General features: G+C 46.4%; 1 protein-coding gene across 21 annotated transcripts in view; it reads left to right on the top strand.

The window, feature by feature from the left end:
- Nucleotides 1–24,142, top strand: part of TANC2 (tetratricopeptide repeat, ankyrin repeat and coiled-coil containing 2) — a 283,394-nt gene that overhangs the window by 243,604 nt on the left and 15,648 nt on the right. For all 21 annotated transcript variants that reach the window (XM_072028945.1, XM_072028943.1, XM_072028946.1 and 18 more), the window contains 9 exons: nt 3,621–3,729; nt 8,408–8,530; nt 9,253–9,489; nt 11,131–11,316; nt 13,283–13,376; nt 18,969–19,102; nt 19,479–19,602; nt 23,434–23,609; nt 23,870–24,002. In XM_072028945.1, the coding sequence (XP_071885046.1) occupies nt 3,621–3,729; nt 8,408–8,530; nt 9,253–9,489; nt 11,131–11,316; nt 13,283–13,376; nt 18,969–19,102; nt 19,479–19,602; nt 23,434–23,609; nt 23,870–24,002 (1,316 nt within the window). The remainder of the gene's footprint in view (nt 1–3,620; nt 3,730–8,407; nt 8,531–9,252; nt 9,490–11,130; nt 11,317–13,282; nt 13,377–18,968; nt 19,103–19,478; nt 19,603–23,433; nt 23,610–23,869; nt 24,003–24,142) is intronic.

The following is a 24,142-nucleotide window of genomic DNA, read 5'->3' as shown; positions in this document are numbered from 1 at the left end:
CTAAGCATGGACCTTGGGCTCGCGTGTCAGACAGGAGCTGCACTTCATCTCTCACTGCAACGAGAAGGCAAGTCAGAAGTTTCTGGATCTTCACTCCATGCTCAGTATTAATGCAGTTACAGCTCTGTTCTGAGCCTTCCCAAACATTTCTGAAGAGTTTCCGATCAGCCGTGTTCAACAAGCAAACAAGTGGCATTATTTCCTCTTCTTCGATGGGAAAAACAGAGGTAGAGAGGGTAGCTACAGCATCCCTTTGTGAGCTCGCTATCAGATCCTGGAACAGAAAGCTGCTGTTAATTATTTCCATCCCAATGCATGACTCTCCCCAGCAAGGAAATGAGCTGATGTCTCTGAATGAATGCGCACCACCAACCTTTTAGTTGAGGTAAACGCGTTGGCTGTTGTCCAAAATATAAGCGTAGCAACGTGAGGCTGAGGAGCCATTGAGATGTATTGAGAATATTAGAGTGATTATAGGTTTTCGTAATCTGGCTGAATGGGGATGGGTAAAATCTAGCAGTTGCTTCACTCCTTGACTTGCAGCTGTATCTTTATGGTTTTGTGATCACGCGAAACTCAGGCTGTGTTGCATAGTCATTTGTTTTCGTCTGCTCAGTATCTTCTTTCCATGGGCCTTCCTAGAGTTTAGCTGGTGTAATGAGCAAATGCATTTGATTGTCTCCTTCGAAATGGTGTGAACTGGTGGGTATCTCCTCCTGCTCCAAAGGTGTGGAGCAAAGAGGGGAAGAGCAAAAGGAAAGAAATGCAGTAGGCCGTAGATAACTCAGGGTGCTACAACCACTCCCAAATCCCTTCTGTTTTGCCATCTTTTTAAGTTTTGTCCCTTCTGTTAGTTGCTTTGTGGAAAGCTGGCCCAGTGCAGCCGCATGTCAATGGAGGCACTGCCCAGTGCACAGAGGCGTCCTGTCATTTCAAGCAGCCCATCATGGCACCTGAGCACCTCAGCCACCGTCTGGAGGAGCTTCTCCTTCCTCCCCTTGTGGTGAGGGACCACAAGGTTGCAGGCGCCCACCACAGGTTGCTCGGTGTGGTGGGACAAGCCTGGGTCAGGGCAGGGAGCGAAGAGGAATGTGACAGGAACTTCTCTTCAGGTTCTTCGTCAGCTCAAGACACCCAAAGCACAAAGGGCACCATCAACCAACCAAGCATTTAGACAACAGCCTGTAGTTTGCATTTGCCTGAGCATGAGCCAGCAGTGTGCCCAGGTGGCCAAGAAGGCCAGCGGCATCCTGGCTTGTGTCAGGAATAGTGTAGCCAGCAGGAGCAGGAAGGTGATTTTCCCCTTGTATTCTGCACCTTGAGTACTGCGTTCAGTTTTGGGCCCCTCAGTACAAGAAGGATATCAAGGCCCTGGAGCATGTCCAGAGAAGGGCTGTGAAGCTGAGGAAGGGTCTGGGACACAAGTCCTGTGAGGGGCGGCTGAGATCACTGGGGTTGTTTAGTCTGGAGAAGAGGAGGCTCAGGGGAGACGTTACGGCTTTCTACAACTCCTGAAAGGAAGTTGTGGGGAGCTGGGGGTCAGCCTCTTCTCACAGGTAACTAGCAATAGGACAAGAGGGAATGGCCTCAAGTTGTGCCAGGGGAGGTTCAGGTTAGAAATTACGAGACATTTCTTCTCAGAAAGAGCAGTCAGGCATTGGGATGGGTTGCCCAGGGAGGTGGTGGAGTCCCCGTCCCTGGAGGGGTGTGCAAGGAGAGGCTGGATGTGGTGCTCAGGGACATGGTTTAGTGGGTGACATTGATGATAGGGAGATGGTTGGACCAGGTGCTCTTGGAGGGCTTTTCCAATGTTTATGATTCTGTGAGGGCACCCTTATAAATTTCCTTGGCTTTTTGAGAGGCCTGATAGAGTTGCTCACTAGTGGAAGAGGTTATTTTAATACAAGGGGAAGATCACCACATCACGTTTTCCTAGGGCCACATTTACCTCGGGCCTCAAGGCCTGCCGTATGACACAAAGGCGTTTTGTTCATCCTGCTCTTTTTTGGGCACACGTCCAACATCCTACAAGTACCACGTAGGCTGGCAAAGCATCACTGGGCTCTGCTAAAATGAATCTGAGCATTATCAGTCCAGAAGGAGGTTCGTTGGCAGGGCCTGGGAGAGACCTCAGCAAACACCTGGCTGTGGCATGCAAGTCTTCCACTTTCCTTCTGTATTTCAGCAAAAGAAGGAGCCTGGCTTTCCTTTGAGACGGGGCTAAGCATTCTCCCTGGATGGAGATCCCCACCCTTGTGAAAACATCCATCTTTTGTAATATTTACTTGCCTTTTTGTCATGCTAAGTGCTTTTCTGCTTTACCAAATAGTGATGAGCTAATAACATTCCCTGTCCTTAAAAGCCCTTGTAAAGCCACAATTTATATCATGTTTGGTTTTGTTTGGCTTGAGGGGTTTTGATTGCTTTTATGTGTAGTCACATTTTTATTTAGTTCCAGAAATGAAATGGGTTAAAAAGGGCTCCCTTGAGAGTATCCAAAGGCTTACGGAAGAATCTGAACTTGTCTTTTTCTCTGCCCTCAATGTCAAGGCAAGCAGTTGCTTTGCTTGTAGTGTGCATACTTGGCTGCAGTGTAATTGTTTGTTTTTCTTTTTTTGATCTGATACACTTGGGAGACTTTGAAAAAGCCTCATTTGTTCCTGGTTCGTTGCAAGCAGCAACAATGTCTGCGTTAGTGATCTGCATCTCCAGTTGGCAGAGGCCATCTCCTCTTGGTTTGCTTCCTTCAGAAAATCTAACATATGGAAGGGTACACAAAGAGCGTATTTGAAGGCAACACGAAGAAAACTGCCTGCAAGGACAAATACTGGCCATTCTCACCCCAGAACAATTGGCATTGCTTCACTTCTTCGCACCGCATGTTGTCTATGCACGTACAGAGAATAAGCTGCTCGAGTCAAGACACAGCCATCTTAAACTTCCACTGTTTTGAGTTGGAAGTTCAAAAACCTTTAAGTACCTTTAGAAATGTCAGCGAAGACCACTGTTAGCAAAGGAAGTCAATGTCTTTTATTGTGTTTCACGTTAAATGGGGCTCTGCATGTTGCTCAGCTACGTTGTTTGGGTTGTCAACCTGGTAGGTCATTTGCCAGAAGCATCTTTGTTACTCAAAAAGCTGGAGAATGTGTTTTACGTGGAAATAAACTTGCTTTAGTCTTCCCAGGAAATGTCACAGGGTGGAAAATGCAGTTGTCATTTAAAGGCCATTTTTCAAACTGTGGATATTTGGAATGTGTCATTTTCTAATGACTTCAGCATCGATGGCATGCTTTCAAAGTGGAGTTGTGCTCTGTAAAACAACTACAAAAATAGCACCTCGTCTCTCATGAAATTGTACCTCTAGTGTTTCTGAATTTACATTTGTTCATAGAGAATGTATAACTTTATTTTTATCGTCTAGTGATCTTTTTGTGGTTATAAGTGGTCACCAATAATAAATGATATGCAATTAGTTGGTGGTTTACAAATAAGAGCTAGTCCAGCTTAGTTTCCCCAAAGCTGGATTAGGTTGAAGGCTTAGCAAAAGCAAAAATTGTTTTCAAAAGTTCTTCTGTTGGTGTAACAGGCAAATACTAACGTGCTCCTCCTTCTCTTTTTAGGAGTGGCCACACATTACTTGCCTTCTGGTTTTCCCGTCAAGAAGGAAAACTAAATCGACAGCAAACTATTGAACTGGGACATCACATTCTCAAAGCACATATTTTTAAGGTAACAAAAATTAAAATGAAGACTCATGCCAACCTCATCCCCGCCGTGTATAATCTGCCAACGCTGGCAACGTTCAGTCTCTTCTTGTTTTAGGGCTGCTGTGAGAAGTGTGATTGCTGCAGGCTGCTGAAACATGTAAAAGTTAGCTTTACAAAATTGGCAATGGTATATAAGAAATTCTTGAAATTAAACCATCCTTCAGACTGTAAATTCAAGAAAGAGCCTCTTACCTAAAATCCCTCTCTTACCGTAAGAGGTTTCTTCCCATCTAAGATGAGTTCCTGTAACAACATCTAGGAAAAATAAATCTTAAAGAATTCAAAGACTTTGAAGAGCTCAACCCAGAGTTTAGGTTGTAAAAGGAAGAGGCACTAAAATCTGGTGGTTGATTCATTTTACTTCTCAGACAGACATTTAACACCTGGATAATTAAAAGGCAAGCTTGGTCACGAACAGCAATGTGACCCATAAATTAAATGTTGTTCTTCTGCCTGCTGGCCCTCATACCAGGAAAAATGGAAATGAAAGAATGGATTTGTAAGGTCATAGGAAATACAGAATTTCTTAAAAGTTTTAGGACCTGTGGGTTTGCTTACCACTGATAAAAATGAGACTATATTTTCATCTGGTCTGTGTATGATTTTACAGACTTAAGAACTTACGTAGTTCTATTAGTGTTTTTAGGTCAAACATTTCTGTCCTGTGTCAGTTCTGTATTTATTTGTTGGTTTCCCTCTGCTGGATTCATGATCAAGTATAGTAGTGAAGTCGCCTTGTATGGGAAAACAATGGCTAGAGCCAAAGGGAAGAACCCCAGGTCAAAGCATTATCCAATTAGTGTATAATTTTCAAATTTTGGGATACAATCCCAAGGCCCAGTTTAGCAGTGAATTTAGTATTCAGCTGCATTTTACTTTAAAACTGATTCCAAATCTTTTTTGTTTCACACTCCTCTGGTAGAAACAAATGGGGCTTCAGGAACTAAACAAATGACAATTTTCATTAAGTGGAAAAGTTGCCTGTAGATTCCACATTTAATTGAGCAATATTTACAATAGTAGAAAATGCCTATTAGCATATGAAAAATGTCAGTGCTGCCTTCTGTTTCTAATCACTCGGCAAAATCCCTGTTTTTGCAATGCTGCAGCAATAGCATGTCCCGGTGACAGATAAGCATAACAGTGTGTCATTTAAAAGTACTGTAAAGTTTTGAAAGGCTTTGGATTAGCTGGATTAGAAACACTGTATAACTTGGTCTTTTGGTTTTCCTTGAATAGATTTATTTTTATTCCTTTTTTTAACGAATGTTTACCAAGGATTTGTGTGTTTACTGAGTGAAACAATAGATGCATTAGTTTTTGAAAGGAGACATTAAACTGGAGTATTGCAGAGCGTTTTTAAGATCTTGAACATTCTTTTAAGAAAATATTTCAGACAATACGTATGCACATTCCTGCTGTTTCTGACCATATTTGCTTCTAAACAAGCATTTTTTCCACTCAAGCCTTTCATTCTGCCTGATTTTTTAGTGAAGTCATTACAAGTAAGATGGGTTTTCTGCCAAGAGAGGAGCGTGTCAGGTCATAAATTCAGGGTGTTTTTCCTGAAGTGTCTCATGTTATAGCAGCAGCTTTCTGCAGACACAAAGATTCTGATTTTGAAGGTATTTATCGAGGCTCAATATCATCTTATTTCCAGTTCATTTACCCATCATAAAGCTTGACAAGGATTAAAACAGGTTTAAAGCATTTTGTCCAGCCAGGTAGAAATGAGGGTTAGCTATAGAGTCAAAACTATGATTAAACAGGGAGGAAAACGTGTTTATCTGATCCCTGTCACTTCACATCCACCAGCAGTTGTGCAAAATAACGAGGGGCCACTTGGAACGGCCGGGAGCAGCAGATGAGCGAAACGCAGCCGCGAGGAGCTGGTCTGGCAGCTGGGTGCAAGGAAGCTTCTTCGCTCGGTGGCTGAGATCTGCTGGTGCTCTTTCTTAGACACAAACATCCTCAAACAGTTTGGGAAAAAAAAGTACAAATGTTTTAGTCTTTTAAAGCAATTACCAGTCTTAACAGGAGCATATGGAAACCCAGCTTGGGAAGCCTGGCATGGAATGAAAGGGCAAGAAGAGAAATGTGCAGTAATGATACAAGAAGACCTAAACTTCGAGCTAACGTATGTTTTACAAATCAACCCAAGAGAAGTCTTTAACTTGATCTTAAATTAGTTAGCTGAAATGTCAGTAATCCAGAAGTGGGTGTCCCTCTTCTCCAGATTGAGTGTGTAATGGCAATTACAGGCTGAAACACGCTGTGACAGCTAGGGGTATGTAAAGGTGTCTAAAGGTGTCTGACGTTCCTTGAAAAACAACCTTACAAGGAGCTCGTGTTGGATTTTGCGTCAAATCCTTGACTCTGTCATAGGCCACAGACAGCATTTGGTTTCATTTCTGTTCTTGGTTTTCTGTACACGTGTCACAGCAGTCGTCGTGTCACGGTGCAGCTGAGACAAAGCCTTAGGGCTGTAGCAAGGTATGGATACAAGAGGAACCGATGGCCAAATAGCAGAGGAAGCAGTACGGTAGAAATGAAGGATGCTGACAGCTGCAGACAAGAGTGCAGGACGAAAAAAAAATAAACTAAGCCTGTTTGAAAATCAGGATTTTGTGGGCTTGGCAAGGTTGTTTGAATGAAACGTGCATGGTCAGGCCATGCCTTCGTCCTGCCAGATGGTCTCAGCGAAATGGAAACCACTCATCCTATTTCAGTTTGATGTTGTGTCAGGCTGGGATTTGCTTTCGCTGAAGGGTTCAACCTGCTTTACAGAGAAGGGAAGCAGAGAGTCGGGAAGATATTACCTGCAAAATGAGAAATAGTGCAGATTTGTTTCTGCAATGCTAACGGTGTCAAGTGTATTTATTCCATAAAGGATAAATGTCATCTTTTATGCATTGCACTAATATCTAAGTATATATGTTCTAATAGTGGTTGAGATTTTTATAGTGTGTGTGATTATCTTCAGATGGCTGTTCAGAAAATACATACTCGGTCCTGGTGGTGACTCAAACAGCTTATTTATGGGTTTGGTAGTATCATAACTATTTTTGAATTATTTTAACTGTTTATTATAAAATGGTTTTCCATTTGTCAAATGATACTGTACCGAGTTCACGGAAATTTAATATTGACCTCCAGTGTCCTGTGTTGTGTCATCTCAAAAGCAACATTTACCAGCGCTGAAATTCCTGACTTCTTTTTCTGCCTCAAGCAGGAGCAGCTATTTTTCTCTTCAGTTCCCTGAATTACGAAGAAAACAAGCTCATGCCGTTGTTTGTTATTTATAAGAGCTTGTGTAATCATTTATTTTTTTTTTTTTTAATTTGTGGTAAAACTGTTTTAAGTGACAAATCCACTAATGGCTTGTACAAAGCTTCTGAGCACCTCTCACACCTGTGTGGCAGAGGTCTGTAACGGAGCCCAGCAGTGGGTTCAGACAGTGGTTCCTGCACTGTGAGCATCTTCCTTGAGGTGAAACAAATCCCATCGCCTGCTGCTGGTCCTCTTCCCACAGCCCCACAACACGTGTGTCAGTCCCTCGCTGCAGAAGGGACCAAAAGTCTTTCCAAAACGTGATCCTGCCCCACTGAGCAGGTACAAACGGCCACACAGCAAGCGAGGAGGTAGGAATCGGGCTTTGCATATCAAAACAGAATTAAAGATGTCTGTACAGTTTCCATGGAAACAGCAGACTTAATGGTAAATCAATAGCAGAAGAGCTACATATAGGCTATATCCACAGCACACGGCGGAGCACAAGCAGCAGCAAAGCTGGCATTCGCCTGCTGGAGGTGCAAACCCTTCCATCCCTCTGGTCTTTGGCTGGGCCATTGCTAACTTCTGTAGGCTACAAAGCATTTGTCCCTTTGGTAGCAAGGGGAAGCTTGCTGAACAGTGCCATGGTCTGATCCTTAGCGTTGCTGCAGGAAGATGTCACAGCTCCTGTACATTGCACGTAGCCTGCTCACGCACACCAACTGGGAAGGTTGGAGACAGTCTGGTATTAGATATGGAAATGCTGTTCGAGCCCATGGTTAAGACGTCCTTAATTTATCTTCCTGTGCTCGGGTATTGTCATCCAGTTTAAGCCTGTGAATAATAAGGAAACTTTGTGAATCGCTTCTGCCAAAATAACATGTACTGTATTCAAAAAGAAGAAAAGAGGCATGCTGTGCTCCTCGGCATAACGTTTTCTGGGGGAGGTGAATGGATTCAGGTTGCTCACGGTTTAATCCTGCCTTTCTTAGACTTTGGAGGTGGCTGCAGAAACTTTGCAAGTTATTTCCTACAAGCTTATTAATTCGGTGCAAAGGTCAGATGTGGCAAATGATCGTGTTATCTTGTGAATAAACATTAGTGTCCTGAAACTGAAGTCCTTAGACCCAGGAGGCTCTGCCCAGTGTAATTTGACGTACCTGTAAGCAATCCTCCCGTGCTGCCACTGTTTTGGAGATAAAAGTTTGAGTGAGTGTGGTTACTGAGCTAATCCTGGACTATCAGCCTGGGTTTCTACTGTATGAAAGAAAGCATAATAATTTGTGAAGTGCTTTCACTAATGTTTTCACCCAGTAGCGAAATGAATACACAGGGCTTGGATCAAAGTCATCTTTTCTGTTTCACAGGGGCTGAGTAAAAAAGTTGGTGTTTCTTCCTCCATCCTCCAAGGGCTTTGGATCTCCTACAGTACCGAAGGCCTTTCCATGGCATTGGCATCACTGAGAAACCTCTACACCCCAAACATCAAGGTACTGGAGGGAGAGGAGAGCTGGAGGGCTTCAGAGCTCACACGAGAAGCTTCCACTGCCACGCAGTCACCAAGTCCAGGACATTCCCTGCAGCTGCCTGGCAGTGACAGCTTTCTTACACTGGCAGCAGCTGAGCAGCTGGCTGGGTACTGAGCAGGCATTGGTATAACTTGCTGAGCTGTCTGAAACAGTATTTGCCCCCAGATTTGCCCTGTGTTCTCACCCCTGTGTGAACAAGGAGAGCATGGGGTCCATCTCCACGCCGTGTCCCTGCCATACTCTGCACCTTTGGGTGTAACATTTCCACTGCTGCCACGTGCAGAGGGAGGGGAGCAAGCCAGGGAGCAGAGCAGGATAACCAAAGGCAGCACTAGAAGCGGATCCCATGGGAAGGAGAAGTTTTTCTCTCCGTGTGTTTAAATTTCACACCCTCACATAAGAGAGACTGTGTCCCCAGCTCCTGTGACCGGCTGTAGTGACTTTGGTCTGGTAGGAAGTGAAGCTGAACCGTTCAGAGCGCATTCTGTCAGGTGAAAGCTTAAATCCTGCTACCTAAAATGGGACCGTATATTTGGCAAGTGTTTATGCTGGGCATTTTATGCCTTCACTATTTGCTTTGAAATGTGCAAAGTGACTTGGTTTAAATTTTTGTGTTGCCTTGACGATAAGCTCATGGCTCTCCACAAATTGCAGCTAACGGGAGCTTTGTTTTTTCCCTGTAGGTCAGTCGGCTGCTGATTCTAGGAGGTGCAAATGTGAATTACCGGACAGAAGTTCTGAACAACGCCCCAATTTTGTGTGTCCAGTCTCACCTGGGGTACACGGAGATGGTGGCTCTGCTCTTGGAGTTTGGTGCCAATGTAGATGCTGCTTCTGAAAGCGGCCTGACCCCCCTTGGATATGCTGCTGCTGCTGGATTTCTAAGTATTGTTGTGCTGCTGTGCAAGAAACGGGCCAAGGTAAGGTGATTATGTTCCTTCAACAGCTGACAACATATTCCACGCTTAGGAGAGGCAGAGCAGGAGCTGCAGGAGGGATACCTTGCACTTGCTAAAGAATATCCCCTATCAGATGAACACAGGATGCTGCTGCAGAAGGATTGCTTTTCTGTTAAAAGGTAGCAGCTTTCAAAATCTCACGTTAAAACCAAAGGCAAGTAACTCTGGAGAGTCTGTAATTAGTATTCTGGAATTCAGGTCTGGTGCAGGAACTGCCTAATCATGCTGCACTAATGGCCTGCTGAAGTATGTTCTGGAGAAGTCCTTGAACCTCACAATGTTAAAATGGCAACGTCGCTTTTGCAGCGCAGAGTGTTCTTTAAATATCTCGTTGAGACACATTTTCCAAAAATTTCTATCAGACTTGTCCTAGAAAAATACCCTTTGTTTAGCTTTGTGGTAAGTGTTTGGAGTTTTAATTGTATGTAATGAGTCAAGTTTAAATATTTTGATGAAGAAGAAAATCGTACTGATATTTAAAGTGAAGCCTCCTGGAAACAATTTGTGGTTTCTCTATATGTTTAGCTTCAGTTCAAAAAGCAAAATAGGGGATTGTGTAGTTGTGGTATGAATGTCAGGATGACTGAGGGACCATTCAGATCTTGCCGTGTTGTCTGTAATAATGCCAGGACAGTAAGAAGCAAAAAAAGAATGCTGCTTTCATGGGGATATTTTGAGAGTTGGGTGAGTCCCTGTCACTTGGTGAATCTGCTCCCTCAGAGGGAATATTTGGGATTCAAAATGCAATGCAAAAGGCTCAGTACCCAGGCTTTCCTTCAATATCCCTACCGTTATCAAGGAGGTGCTCAACACCCCAATACCAGCTGGGTTTAGTTTGGAGGCTGAGATGTTGAATAATGGCAAGCAGAAATGAAACACTGCTGTGTGAGTTTGCAAATGACAAATAATGCTTTGTGGAGCACAGAAGTGGTTAATTGGCAGGAGGATGGATGGTAGCTGGTCTGCCCGTCCTGTTCTCACCGAGTTACTGCTTTTGTGACAGGACCCAGAAATCCCAGTCGATGTATTCAGACATCAAGTGAAAACTATGTCGTGTCCTGAAAAGCCTACCAAATAAGTTCCTGCGGGGCTGTCAAATGAAATCTCTGTTTCCTATTGACTTCTGCTTGCATTGGTTTCACATTAGGGTGTTAGACTACAAGCTGAGGCACTGCTGTCTCTCTTGAAAGAATCGTGAAATGATATCTGGGAAACAAGCTGCTTTTCCTTTTGTGGATTTGGGTAAAGGAGACGCCACCACGAGTATGATTTCAGTCCTCAAGAAAACATCGTCGCTGTATTTCAGGACACAAAGGGAAAAACGGTTTTGCAGCCTTTGAGCCTGAAGAAAACTGAAGCTTAAAAAAAAAAAAAAAGCGACCTACCCAAAGCAAACACTTGTGGCCAAGAGGATGCCTAAGCCTGGGGCAGAGTTTCTTTGTGACTAGCTGTTTTCTGGTCGTGGAAGGGATAGTTTACCAGAAATATGCACATCTTGCACACGTGGCATTATTTTGAAACCGGGGCTGGAAACTCTGAAGAAAGGAAGACGCTTTGCCCAAGATGTGGCTTAATTGTGTTTTGTCGTCTTCTCTTTTCAAGGTGGATCACTTGGACAAAAACGGTCAGTGCGCTCTGGTTCACGCTGCTCTCAGGGGACACTTGGAAGTGGTGAAGTTTCTGATCCAATGCGACTGGACCATGGCTGGGCAGCAGCAGGGAGTGTTTAAAAAGAGCCACGCCATCCAGCAGGCACTGATCGCTGCAGCCAGCATGGGGTACACGGAGGTAAGTCTCACCAGCCCATCACTGCCTCTCCGTGGGGTTTCGGGGAAGCCATACGTTAACGACGTTTCCTAGCCAAAACATCGAGCAAAGGGGGGCTGGGAGGTGGAGGCAGTGCCCCTTCTCTTCTTCCCCTTCCCATCCAAGGGTTCACAGATCCCTTGGCAAAGCCTGTGGTCTGGGCAGGCTTCCAAGAGAGGACATGCAACGAGCCTGTGAGTTGTTGGAATAAACCTTGAAGGAAGGGTGGATAAACAGCGTGTTGCTTACGCCACTCCTCCAAGTGCTCAGGGGAACGTGAGACCACGCAGCTTCGGTCTGTTTGCTGGGGGGGGAGAAGAGCTGAAGAGCTTGCTCCTATCTCAGTGCTTATGATTTGCTGATACGATAAATGTGCGTTCTCCTTCCGAGAAGCTGTATGCGAGGATTTCTGAATTGGTTGATTTCTTTGCTAAATTGAGCTCCTCTCATTTACTTGACTTGAGACTTTGCTTTTGTTAAGTGTAATCCATGAAAACATAGGTAATGTGCTCAGATCAGAGGAGCTAATTAAAGAAAGCTGGGAAATTCCTATTAGCTAAGTGACTGTGAGCTGAACCGATTAGAAGCAGATGTAACTTCAAAACCAGAAAGATCTGCACGCTGAGGACATAATTTGTAACAGGGCACAGCAATTTTTGAATGAGAATTTCCCCACAAATCATACCAGTCACCGTGATAAAAAGCAGTTTAATATTTATGTTGTACCCTACGTGTACATGGTTGCTTACAGAAAATCCTCCAGCTCCTTGTTTTGAGGTGCTTGTAGCCCTAGATGTAAGCTGATGATTAATTTGCTGTTTTTTCTCCAACTTCAGTGATGAAACAAGTATTTTGCATGTTTATAAAGTGATCTTAATCACTGGTGGAGCCACACTGGAGTCCTTGCTGGGATTATACTCGAGTGTAACCAGACCGAGCTTTAAGCTTTAGTCAGGCAACACAAAGTCCACTAAGTATAACCCTCATGCCGCTGTCATTCCTGATGTCCCACGGTGCACGACAGCGGCTGGAAGACAGCAGTTGTCCCCTAAATCCCTGCCCCTCTAACACAGACAGCCTGTGCCCACAGGCAGCTGCACGCAGCAGAGCAGGCACAGCTTCCTCGCAAGCACTCAGCAAATGCTCCTCCTAGCCCAGACCCCAGCAGATAATTGTTTCTCCTAGACTGAGAGAAATGGTTTTGTCCTTCAGTCACGAAAGTAAAATCTCAATTTTCTTCTTAGCCTCTCGTTTTCTCTTGTCATGTGCTCCAAACGCTGAAATTGCCTGCCAGTTTTCAGTCAATTAAATCCTTTAATTTACCCCTGTAAAGAAGTTAGCTTGCTTCTTTGAGGTTTCAAGCATCCACAGCTGGAAGAAAAACATAGTGGAAGTCTTTTTAACGGTCTGCTTAAAGATGGTACTTAATAGAAAGGAGCTAATAGTTTCTGGAAGTAACTTCATCTTGGCTGTAGCTTAATGTAATGCAGAGGCTAATGACTGTAACTGCGCCATTGCGTCAGTTGCCTGTCACTCGGTTTTCCCAGCAGGAAAAGTGAATGGTCCCACTCATCGCACCCCGCCAGGTGAGTGAGGGGCAGTACAGATGGGCAAACAGCATTTCTGCACTGGCTGCAGCATCTGTAGCTCAACCCACAGCAGAGGTGCATCCGCTGCGTGCCTCGTCTGTAGCAGAGCAGACACCGATACAAGGAGCCGGCGTTACAGAGGCTCATCGTGTGCAGTCCCCTCGAGACACTTTGGGGTTCTTTTGCTTTTATGGGGCAGCAGGTTCAGTGATTGATCTCCGGAAGAGTATTTACTTGAGCTAAGGGTGCCAGGTAGCGACTTTGTTCGTTTTCCTTCGTGTGTGCGGCTCATGTTCAAATGTCACTCGTTTATATATAACGCACCGAAGTTCGTGAGCTGACATGTCATTTTGTTTTAGATTGTCTCCTACCTGCTCGATCTTCCAGAAAAAGATGAAGAGGAGGTGGAGCGAGCACAAATCAACAGCTTTGACAGTCTTTGGGGAGAGACAGGTGATTTCTGTAGATGCTGTAGCTTTCCCTGCATGTTTGTATTTATGGTCTCCTGCCACCTGACACATCCCTGATCCCTGCCTTTGTTTTGATGAAGGGAAAAAGATCGGTTTTTGATTTGATGATTTGATTTCAGGTGATTTGATTTCAGGTGATTTACAGATGCCAAGGTTCGGTTTGCACTCTGCTTGAGTAAAGGGTTTGGCTTTGGAAAATCCCGAGCTTCTGCAGCTCCTGGCAGTAATTTCTCTGAAACATCTTGTCTTAAGTTAGATGTTGCCTCCACCTGGGGCGCAACAACCCCAAGCAGAGCTACAGGCTGGGAGAGGAGTGGTTGGAAAGCTGCCAGGCAGAGAAGGACCTGGGAGTATTGGTTGATAGTCAGCTGAATATGAGCCAGCAGTGTGCTCAGGGGGCCAAGAAGGCCAACGGCATCCTGGCTTGTATCAGAAACAGTGTGACCAGCAGGGCTAGGGAGGTGATCGTCCCCCTGTACTCGGCTCTGGTGAGGCCATACCTTGAGTGCTGTGTTCAGTTTTGGGCCCCTCGCTACAAAAAGGACATTGAGGTGCTTGAGCGGTTCCAGAGAAGGGCGACGAAGCTGGTGAGGGGCCTGGAGAACAAGTCCTACGAGGAGCAGCTGAGGGAGCTGGGCTTGTTCAGCCTGGAGAAAAGGAGGCTCAGGGGCGACCTTATTGCTCTCTACAGATACCTTAAAGGAGGCTGTAGCGAGGTGGGGGTTGGCCTGTTCTCCCACGTGCCTGGTGACAGGATGAGGGGGAATGGGCTAAAGTTGCGCCAGGGGAGTTTTAGGTTGGACCTTAGGAAGAACTTCTTTACCGAAAGGGTTGTTAGACATTGGAACAGGCTGCCCAGGGAGGTGGTGGAGTCACCATCCCTGGAAGTCTTTAAAAGATGTTTAGATGTAGAGCTTAGGGATATGGTTTAGTGGGGACTGTTAGAGTTAGGTTAGAGGTTGGACTCGATGATCTTGAGGTCTCTTCCAACCTAGAAATTAATTCTGTGATTCTGTGAGATGGATACAAAATTCCGCTCTTCCTCTCCTGATATTTGGCATATTTATCCAAAACATTTTCCTATTTCACTCTCCCTTTCCTTGTAACATGTAGCACTGACTGTTAAATTATCCATTGATTCTCTGAAAACTCATCATTATTTAGCACCTGGTAATTAAAGAAAAAGTCCTTTTTGTGCAACGCTTCTTTTTTGTATTGATGAATATAATGCAGAAGCCCTACCCTTCTAACTTCTGCCAGGCAAAAGCAACCGTTCACCCCTTTTACTTCACTTACTGCACTATCATCTCCATTTCTTAAGATATTCAGACTTGGAGTTTCTAGCTTTTAACCCCAATGACCTCCTAAATATTATCCACCGTCTATTGTACTCAACTCACTAATCTACTTGCATCATTGGTAATGTTCCTGTCAACTTAATACACCAAGGTAATGTTCCTGTCTGGGTAACAGAGCACTGATTTTGATTCTGTCAGCTTTGTTTAAAAGTGACATGATCCAAGGGTACAGAGACTGGCTGGCGTCAGCTTTGTGCGTGGCCAGGTTGTCTCTGGTCTGAAGACCGAAGAGCTGGGTTACGTTTTGAGCTGATTTCTATGCTGTAGGATTGAGAATGTAGCCTTATTATGGTGTTGTAATGAATGGAGCCTACCAGAAACTATTCCTTCTGAGCAACCTCAGCTTTAAATGACTTTGGGAGAGAGGATTGAAGTGTCCCAGCATGGAGCTGGTCCCAGCAGGGCTGCTCTGGGCCATTTGCAAGGCATTAGGAAAAGCACCGGCTCGCTGCACCCACCGGGACGGAGCAGAGCAGCAAGGGCATGGTGCCATTATTGGTGGAAATAAGGCCAACATGTACAAACGAGAGATTTAAAAGTGCCCCTAGGGTATCACAGGAGAAAGAAGAAATTGGATGTAGAATTATTCAAAGGAAATGACGGAGTATTGGTAATTGGTAATAGGACAGTGGCATTTTTACCGGCCAGCCAGGTCATAACCCCATGTCAGAGACCGCTTATTTAAAACATGCTGTGGTATTTGGCTCCTGAGGAAAGAGTCCTGCTGCAGAATAGCAGTGGAATAGCAGAATGGAAGGTGGTCCAGATGTCTTCAGAGTTTGATCAGAAGCCACTGAGATGATATCTTCCTGCACTGTAACCTCAGAAGCAGCATCGGCTGCTGCAGATTCTCTTCTCTTCTTGGGTTCGGATAGTGCTGGCTTGTCTGGATTAACCTGGCACACCCTGGTATGGAGCCATGCACATTTTCTCAGCTGTTATGCGACTCTTCTCTTCCCTGGAGCTCTGCCTTCACAGGTCACAGCTCCCATCCTCCTCTCTCCTGGTCAGCTCTGCTCTCTGGGCTGAGCTCCATGTTCTTCTCCCTGAAAAATCCCAGCTCATCTTTGTCCTCTTTCCTCCTGCCCTGGGCAGCGCTGCTGGTCCCGACCTGCCTGTTGCCTCAAGGACTCTTCAGCAGAAAACATTTCCCTCTCTGTCACTCTTCCTCCCATACCTTTCCTCACTGATGCCAAAAGCTGGACTCACACAGACATCGAAAAGTTCTGGGTTTCTGAGGGGATAGCTGGGAATGCAGACTTGTGATTTGCAAATTGCACACAAACTGAGGAGGTAAGATGGGAAAACGAGCAAAACTGAGCCAACCACCAAATCCTGCAGCATTTTCTCCCATCACGGGCAAGACAGGTTTATATGGATCACAAGACTCCCTTGCACGTTGTTTTATTTTTATTTTCCCAAAAGCAAATAGCAAGTTTAGATACATTTGAAGAGAAATTCTGGTTCCAACCTAAAAATAGCAATCTGTTCTAAAAATCTGAATCACGTCTTTTCCCTTTGTTGATACTTCTTGCTCATGTGTCTAATCTTCCATAGAGCAGAGCTGCCTGCCTGGCTTAGTGATATCAGCCTGATATCATCCAAACGGCAGTGCCAAGTTACATCATAAGTTCAGGAATTGCTGACAGCACAACTCCAGATGGATTATTTACCCCTGGGACAAGGCTAATAGCAAAACCCAGCCCAAAAGTATCTGAATCACTTGCAATAACTCCACCAGGGCTGGAGGTGCAAATGCAGCAAGAGCGACTACATCAGAAAGCGTTTGTCCTGCTGCCAGCCCGTGGAACAGACACACGCGCCATATAGGAGCCAGGAGCACGCTGCAATTTCATGATTCCTTCTCCAGATAAAGTTGTTGTGTTTGTTTTTTTATTTTTTTTTCTTTAAGAACACAGACACGCTTTGCACAACAGGCAGGGGCAGAATGTGCCTTAGCAAATCCCTTCTGCTTGTCTGACGTCCTCCCCGGTGCAGGGGTGCACGTCCATGCCTGCAGCTTGTCTGGGGTTTCGTTGAGCTGGGACTTGAGAACTGCAGCAAGTCTTTTATGGCATTTATGCCAAGACTTTGTTATTACAGGGTGAGTTGTTCTCATGGCACCAGTCCTCATAGAAGAGTTGCAACTTGAACGTTGACGTTTTCCAGCTCTGGTGGCTGCTCCTTGGCTGGGCTTGGTGGATTCATGTTCTTCACACTGGGCCATGAGCTCTCTGGCAGACAGTAGAACTTCAAACGTAACCGTTTCCATTTCTCTCATTTCCTCTATCACCTTCCCTTGGCTTTTCCAGTCTCCTTTGGGCAGACGAAGGCAGCCCGGGGGAAGCCTGACCTTGGGCTGTGGGTTTTGTGGTGACTAGCAGCTCCTGCAGGCACATCAGAAACCATGAGGTGATGTCAGGAGCAGGCTGATAAGAGCACCTCAGGAGTGCTGGAAGGCCTAAATAAGCTGAACTCCTAGAAGTTTTCCTGAAGACGTTTAATTGAGCTTTGGGGCTTGGACAGATGGACACAGCTGGCACCACAGGACAGGTTTGTCTCGCAGCAGGCAGCGAGCCCAGCTTGTCAGCGTGGGACCTTCCTGAAGTAGCTCAGTAGCACAGAAGCTTTTAAGCTTCTCTTGAGTTCTTTAAGCTCCTTCTGAGAAGGACAGGCTGGAGCCACATACTCACGCCATTTGTTTGGACCCCAAGAAGTGAAGAACATCCAGGTACATCAATGCCAGTAGCCAGCAAAGCAGAGAGGAAGAGGGGATGGCCTGGATCAAATCATCCTTTTCCTGTGAAGTCTTTTCCAAAGTACATTTCATGGTGAACACCGAATACTGAGGTGACTTACAGTATCTTCATTGTTGCAACCATAAGTCATTTTGACGTGAAATACCTCAAATTAACCTGCAACATTTCAAGTGCAGGCAAGTTAGAAATAGAAGCCAAAAGCCCTGCATGCCGATCCCTCTGCCGTGAACATTAGACACAGTCCTCCTTCTATATTTGTAGCTTACGTTTAAAACCCACATGGAGCTGATTATAGATATTGCAGTATGTTCTGCTTGTGGCAGGGAGATGATTTTTCTTTTAACTCTTGGTGTCTCAACTCCGAGAGAAGAAAACTCGACTATAATGTGGAACAGAATAGAGAATTAATTAAATCCCCCACCATTAACAGTGTTGCAGTTGGAAACCCATCAACACCTCGTAATCAGCCATCCCACAGAAATGTACTTCAAAGAAAAAAACAAGCTACGTCAGTTAGAAATAGACTCCCACCTTCTGCTCCAACTCCTACCAGAAGCAGCAGAGCCAGAGGAGCCGTGCTGAAGTGCACAGAAAGTTGGGGAGAGGAGGGAGGAACTGAAAAGTCTAAAATTAATACCAAAGACGAGCCAAAGGCAGGTCCTGCCCTTGGAACTATTTTCAGGCTGAAGGTGTCGTTCCTCACCTAACAGTACTGGGAGTTAGCGGAGCCTATTTTGCCAGGGGGAGGGGTGGCAGGTGTTCCTTTTTCCCAGAGCACCTGGAATACTGAAGCTGAGGGGTAATTTGGGGTTTGCACAAAGACCCTTGCAGGTGGGATTGGTCCTGGCCAAAACAAGGGCTGGAATTGGGGTTGTGCCTCGAGAATGTGTGAGCACACACGGGCAGCTCTGGCTGTCTGGTTGTTTCAAAGGTGCACATGTTAAAGTGGGACATTGCAAATAGGAATCCTCCATCTCAGGGATGCTGCCCTGTGCTAATCCTGACAGGTGAAAGCCCCAAAGCCCCCTGACTTCCCATGGCAGGCAGAAATCTGCCCGTGCCTCCAGCTCAGTCCTGCACTTCATCTACATCTACAGCTCTACATCTAAACGTCTTTTAAAGACCTCCAGGGATGGTGACTCCACCACTTCCCTGGGCAGCCCATTCCAGATTCCAGTGCCTAACGACCCTTTTGGTAAATAAGTTCTTCCTAAGATCGAACCTAAACCTCCCCTGGCTTTCACAAGGATCTCACGTAGTCAGGATCTTGGTGAAAATAGTCAAGGGCAGGTTGTGAAAGGTCTCGTCAAGCAGGCACGTAGCCAAAGACCTGTTTTCTCAAAAAAAGTTGCTCTGACCCATCCCATTTTCTTGGTTAGTTTTTGGGCAGGCGGGGACATCTGGCGTTTTGGGCACCCTCACATTGCTGTCTGCTCACCCTTCTCCTCTCCCCTGCAGCTCTGACGGCGGCGGCGGGCCGAGGGAAGCTGGACGTCTGCCGGCTGCTCCTGGAGCAGGGCGCCGCCGTGGCGCAGCCCAACCGGCGCGGGGTGGTCCCGCTCTTCAGCGCAGTCAGACAGGGCCACTGGCAGGTGAGCTGACCTCGTGTGGCTTCCAACCAACCCCTGATGAAGCAGAGAAGAAAACACAGCTCTTCTGGGGATTGTAATAATGAAAAGAAGAGCTTTTGCCATTTTAAACACCCCGAGCTCTTGCTCTCTGCAGACAGCTTTTGTTTGAGTGCTGTGTTATCGCACCGTTTGGCACACAAACGGGATGCCCTTAAAGGGTTATTTTTCCCTTTATCTGTCTTGCTTCTTCCATGCCCTAACGCTGCAGCAGTAATCCCAGAGGGTGACCTGCAACTCGGGGGTGCGATTTCAAGATGCGGGGATCCCCCTGCTCCTTCTCAGCCCTCATTTCTCTCCAGCAGCCTCTCTAGGTGTGTCCCCGCTTTGTGTGTTGCAGATCGTAGATCTCTTACTCACCCACGGTGCTGATGTGAACATGGCAGACAAGCAGGGGCGGACGCCGCTGATGATGGCTGCGTCCGAGGGACACCTGGGCACGGTGGAGTTCCTGCTTGCACAAGGTCAGTGCTTGGAAGCATGGTGGAGGCTGGCCACGGCGAGCCCTGCCGCTGTGTCCTGCACAGCTGAAGTTGGTAGTGTCAGGGGGAATTGTGACCCCGTTGCTGGATGGGGCACTGGGAGAGGTTCTCAACACCTTATCCGGCTTTTTGGAGAGCAAGGTTGGAGTAGGCAGGGTATTCATCTTGGCTACCCGCTTTGTTTTCTCTTGGATGCTCACAGCCTCAAAACACCACATTTGGGTTAGTAATTAACACGGCAGCATAGGACAGGTGCTTTGAGCATTGAGTTAAGAGGATGTTCTAGAACAATCAACAGGACAAAAATCAACAAGTGCTGCAACTGAACCACAAACACTATGGACCAGACAAGTGAGAATCAACCCCGGGTCCAGGGTTTGGGGCACATTTTAACACTCCCATTTTTAGCACTAGTATTGTTACCCACAGTTTTGACACCCACATCAGCAGGAAGGTAAGGCCCTGACACGGGCAAGGATTTGGTATAGTGGGTGAAAACAATACAGGATTGTTTCAAAAATAGTCTGCCCTTCAGTCTTGCACTCACAGATTCACTTTGCTCGGTACTTTCAGTGTCTCATAACTCCTCTTCACTACGAGTTACTCAGTCAACAAGAATGTCTTCCAATTTTACTCATTTCTGATGTAAATGTTTGAGGTGAGTCAGAACAACACAGTCTGCAACCTGTGCAAACATGATTATTACTTATTCTGTAGCTCCTTAGATCCTTTTTTTTTTTTTTTGACTGATAGCCAATGTTTGGTTGGTTTGTTTGGGTAATTTTCCATTATTTTTGGCTAGACATAACATTTAATTCTTGTATCGTTATTTGATATTTTTATTTCAGGTAAGATCCCTGTTTGGGAAAGGGATATTTTCTTCATATCGTAAGTGACTGTGTCTGATCTCATAGCCAAAACGCGAGACACTTGAACATTTTACATAGTAGTCGTAAAAACATTCTTTTTTTCCACTGTAGAATTGTCAGGCTTCCAAGTACAAGTTTCCCTGCGCCTGTCCATCCTGAGCCACAGGCCTGCAGGGTCCTTGCTGTTCAGGGCTGTAACCTGCAAAGGGATGTGACAAAGATCAGTTTGAGGCATTGAGTTTTTTATGAATTAATTCAATTAATTCTCCTCTGTTTTGCTTTAAAAAAAAAAATCAAATTATGCTGTCTCTAGATGTTTGAGCTGTACCATGGCCCTTTTTGCACCTTGCCTGAATATGTGTAAAATGATTAAAATAAGTGGGTTTTGGCAAACTTGAGAACTGTGCACGTTGCTGAAGACTGGCTCAGTGGAAGATGAAGATAGCAGATAACCTGATCCTGGATTTGGGTGGCCAACAAATGTGCGTAATGCTTCCCTGGCTGTTTGGACACCAAGGGCCCAAGAAGTCAAATCCATGAAAATCTTTTCATTTGAAAAGGACCATCCTTCTAAATAGCTCAATAAACTCCGCTGAATATGCTCTAACACATGGTCCTGAAAAGTTAGCTCAAGCCTGGGCAGAGTACAGTGATATATGGTGGATTTTAATTAAAATGGCTTTGACAATCCTGCTCAATGTTTCATTAAAATCAAAGTGTGTGAATCATAAGCCATAAGCATTAATTAGTGTGTTGCAAAGCAAATCTCATTTGACTGTACTTGATTAACACAGTCAGCGTTTGTAAACACTTTTTATTAACAGAGTTGCAGTCATCAATCAATTTGAAATCCAAATTTCTGGAGGTACCTGTTGCTCTCGCTTAGTGCCCAGAAGGAACGGACATGTGAACCCTGAATTAAAACTTTCCTGGCTGCAAATCTGCCAAAGCGGGTATTTGTACAAATCCATGTCAGACAAAGCAAATAGGTCTTGATAAGTGTTCACTTGGGAGAAACCTCGATTCTCAGTCTCATTTCCCTGCAAAAACCAATCCTGGAAGCTGTTTTCCCCAGACAAAATCTTTCCCACTGCAGCAGGGATCAGTCCCACGAGCTCACCTTAGGCCACTTGCCCTCCAAGCCATCACTTGTTTCACGTCCAACTGCCTTGATCCTAAGGAGGCCGGAGAAGCCCCGAGGAGCACGGGACGCCTGGTGGTGCAGTCACAGAGAGGTTCTGGGAGCCACAGCTGCAAAGGGACCTTGGCTCTTCTGTGATCATCGTGCCCCGCACACACAGGAGCAGTGGTTTGGCATTTTTGAAGCAGTTTGCATTGTCCTCTCGTGGAGACCTTCGGCTTGCATTGCTGCCCTGAGACCCTGATGTCTTCATGTGTCAGCCTGAGGTGTGGTGGCCCTTCCACTGGGCTGGGAAAGGAGTGGGAAGCTGAGCAATGAGGAGGCTTTCCAGGCTTCCCTCTTTCTGCAGGACCTTTCTCACCTGCTCCAGAAGAGTCGGGAAAAAGCCACGAGAAGACTTTGCAAGAAAGGAACAAATAAGAAGGGATGAAATGAGGTTTGTCCTCTTTTATTGAACAGAAGGTGGCCTCATTTAGCTGAGGGTCATCTCGAGAGCTTTCAGAGAGCTTCAGAAGGGTTCCTGGGTGCCACGTGGGGCACCATTAGAGGAGTTTGTCGTAGATTTGAGCTGTCCTGCAGCCAGCATCCCATCTCGGCACGCCAGATCTCCCCAGCCACTTGCTTGCCACCCGCCTCGCTGGCCTCTGCACTGCCGTTTGGAGGCAAGCAGCAGGCAGGATGCTGTGGCTGTGCTGAAAGCTCTGGATGCAGCTTTCTGAACATTATCTCCAGCAAATATTCCTGTGTCCTGCTCCTCCGCAAACAAGTTGTGCAAGCTGGAAGACACAGCAGCTCGCTATCGCCTTGGTAATGTGTGCTAACCAGGGGAGGTGTCAGCTGGGATGAATGAGAAGGTTCAGGAAATTCACATCACTCCCCCACTTGCTCAGCTTTCTGGAGCCAGTGAAGAACACACGCTGGGTGGTTTCGAGTTTACCTGCAGGAGGAGAACACTGCAGCAGCAATTCAGCCCAGGCTGCTGGCAGGAGCATCCCGCAGGTAGCCACAATTCCTTGGAGGAGCAGAGCTGAAACACATCTCTTCTGCACGCTCCAGAGCGAGAGCCCTGCCTGTGCCATGGCAACAGGACTTGTCTTCGTGCCACGAAGAGGAGTGTTCACTTAATGCTGCTGTGCAGATCTCGTATGCGTACCCATATGCTGTATGAAGCAACACTGACCCGTTGGTATGGCAGCGAGATTTCTTCATCCAAGAAAATGTCAAGTCCCCCTCTCCTTGGCTTGCAGTTGGCAGTAGTTTATCCCACAACGTTGTATTTATGTTGGGTAAAGTTCAGGGAGAAATACTGCTGGAAATTGTGTCGATTCGGGTAAAGGGGAGGGAGTGAGGAGGGGGGAAATATGTGCTTTTTTAGAAGAAATAAGCTGAGTTGACTTAGTTCCCCTGGTACACTGCGGCCTGCTGAAACAGCAGAATGGTCCTCATCCCTGACTCACACAGGCTGGAATGGGTTTAGATGAAAAACAGTTAAAAAGGAAGATTGATGTCTCAGATGAGGGATGTCAAATCTACCCCGCTGCTCAGAAGATGTTTGCCAGGACAGCCTACGGAGCCACATGTGAAAAAGTTTGCAGCTTGGCGTGGATAAACTCGCTTGCCACAGTTCCTATCAGCACATTTGAAGTAGTGATGGAGGGCGGGATACACGGGGGGAGAAATGTTAATAAAGTAATTAATAATTGTATACATAGCGCTCTGAGCTGTCATTGCCATGTGGATGGTTCGTTGAATCCTGCTGCTCAGTGACAGAGCTCCCAGGTGACCTGACGCTTGTTCTTCCAGGTGCCTCCATCTCTCTGATGGACAAGGAGGGTTTGACGGCGCTCAGCTGGGCCTGCCTGAAGGGCCACCTGTCCGTGGTGCGTTCCCTGGTGGAGAACGGGGCTGCCACCGACCACGCCGATAAAAACGGACGCACCCCGCTGGACCTGGCTGCTTTTTACGGCGACGCGGAGGTGGTAAGTGGCCCGTGGTGCATGCAGAGCAAAAAATGCTACAGAATGGTACAGAGCAGCTCCATGCAGCAACAAGCATCGTGCTTCCCCTCTGCACGTGCTTCCACAGGGGCAGTGCGTGAGAGGGATGAAAGCTCAGCCCCGCAGAGGTGGTTTCGGCACAAGCAGTGGAGCAGAGCAAGCTTTGGCAGCTCAGACTTCACACCAGCAGCACACTGAGGTCCCTCCCGGAGCAGAGCTGACTGTCGCCTTTGCTGTTGCAGGTTCAGTTTCTGGTGGACCATGGGGCCATGATCGAGCACGTCGACTACAGCGGGATGCGGCCCCTCGACAGGGCGGTGGGGTGCCGCAACACCTCGGTGGTCGTCACCCTCCTGAAGAAAGGAGCGAAGATAGGTAGGGACCAGGGGCGGACGCGCTGTGTGCTCTGTGCTTTAGGCAGGACTCGCAGCAGGGGCTTCCTAGTGAGCAGAAACCTAAGGCAGAGGTAGCCCCAGCCCCAGCTGCTGCTTCGTACACCGAAAGCAGCCGGCGAG

Source organism: Anas platyrhynchos, chromosome 28, assembly GCF_047663525.1.
Source record: "Anas platyrhynchos isolate ZD024472 breed Pekin duck chromosome 28, IASCAAS_PekinDuck_T2T, whole genome shotgun sequence".
NCBI classification, from domain to species: domain Eukaryota; kingdom Metazoa; phylum Chordata; class Aves; order Anseriformes; family Anatidae; genus Anas; species Anas platyrhynchos.
This window is presented reverse-complemented; position numbering and strand designations above follow the sequence as displayed.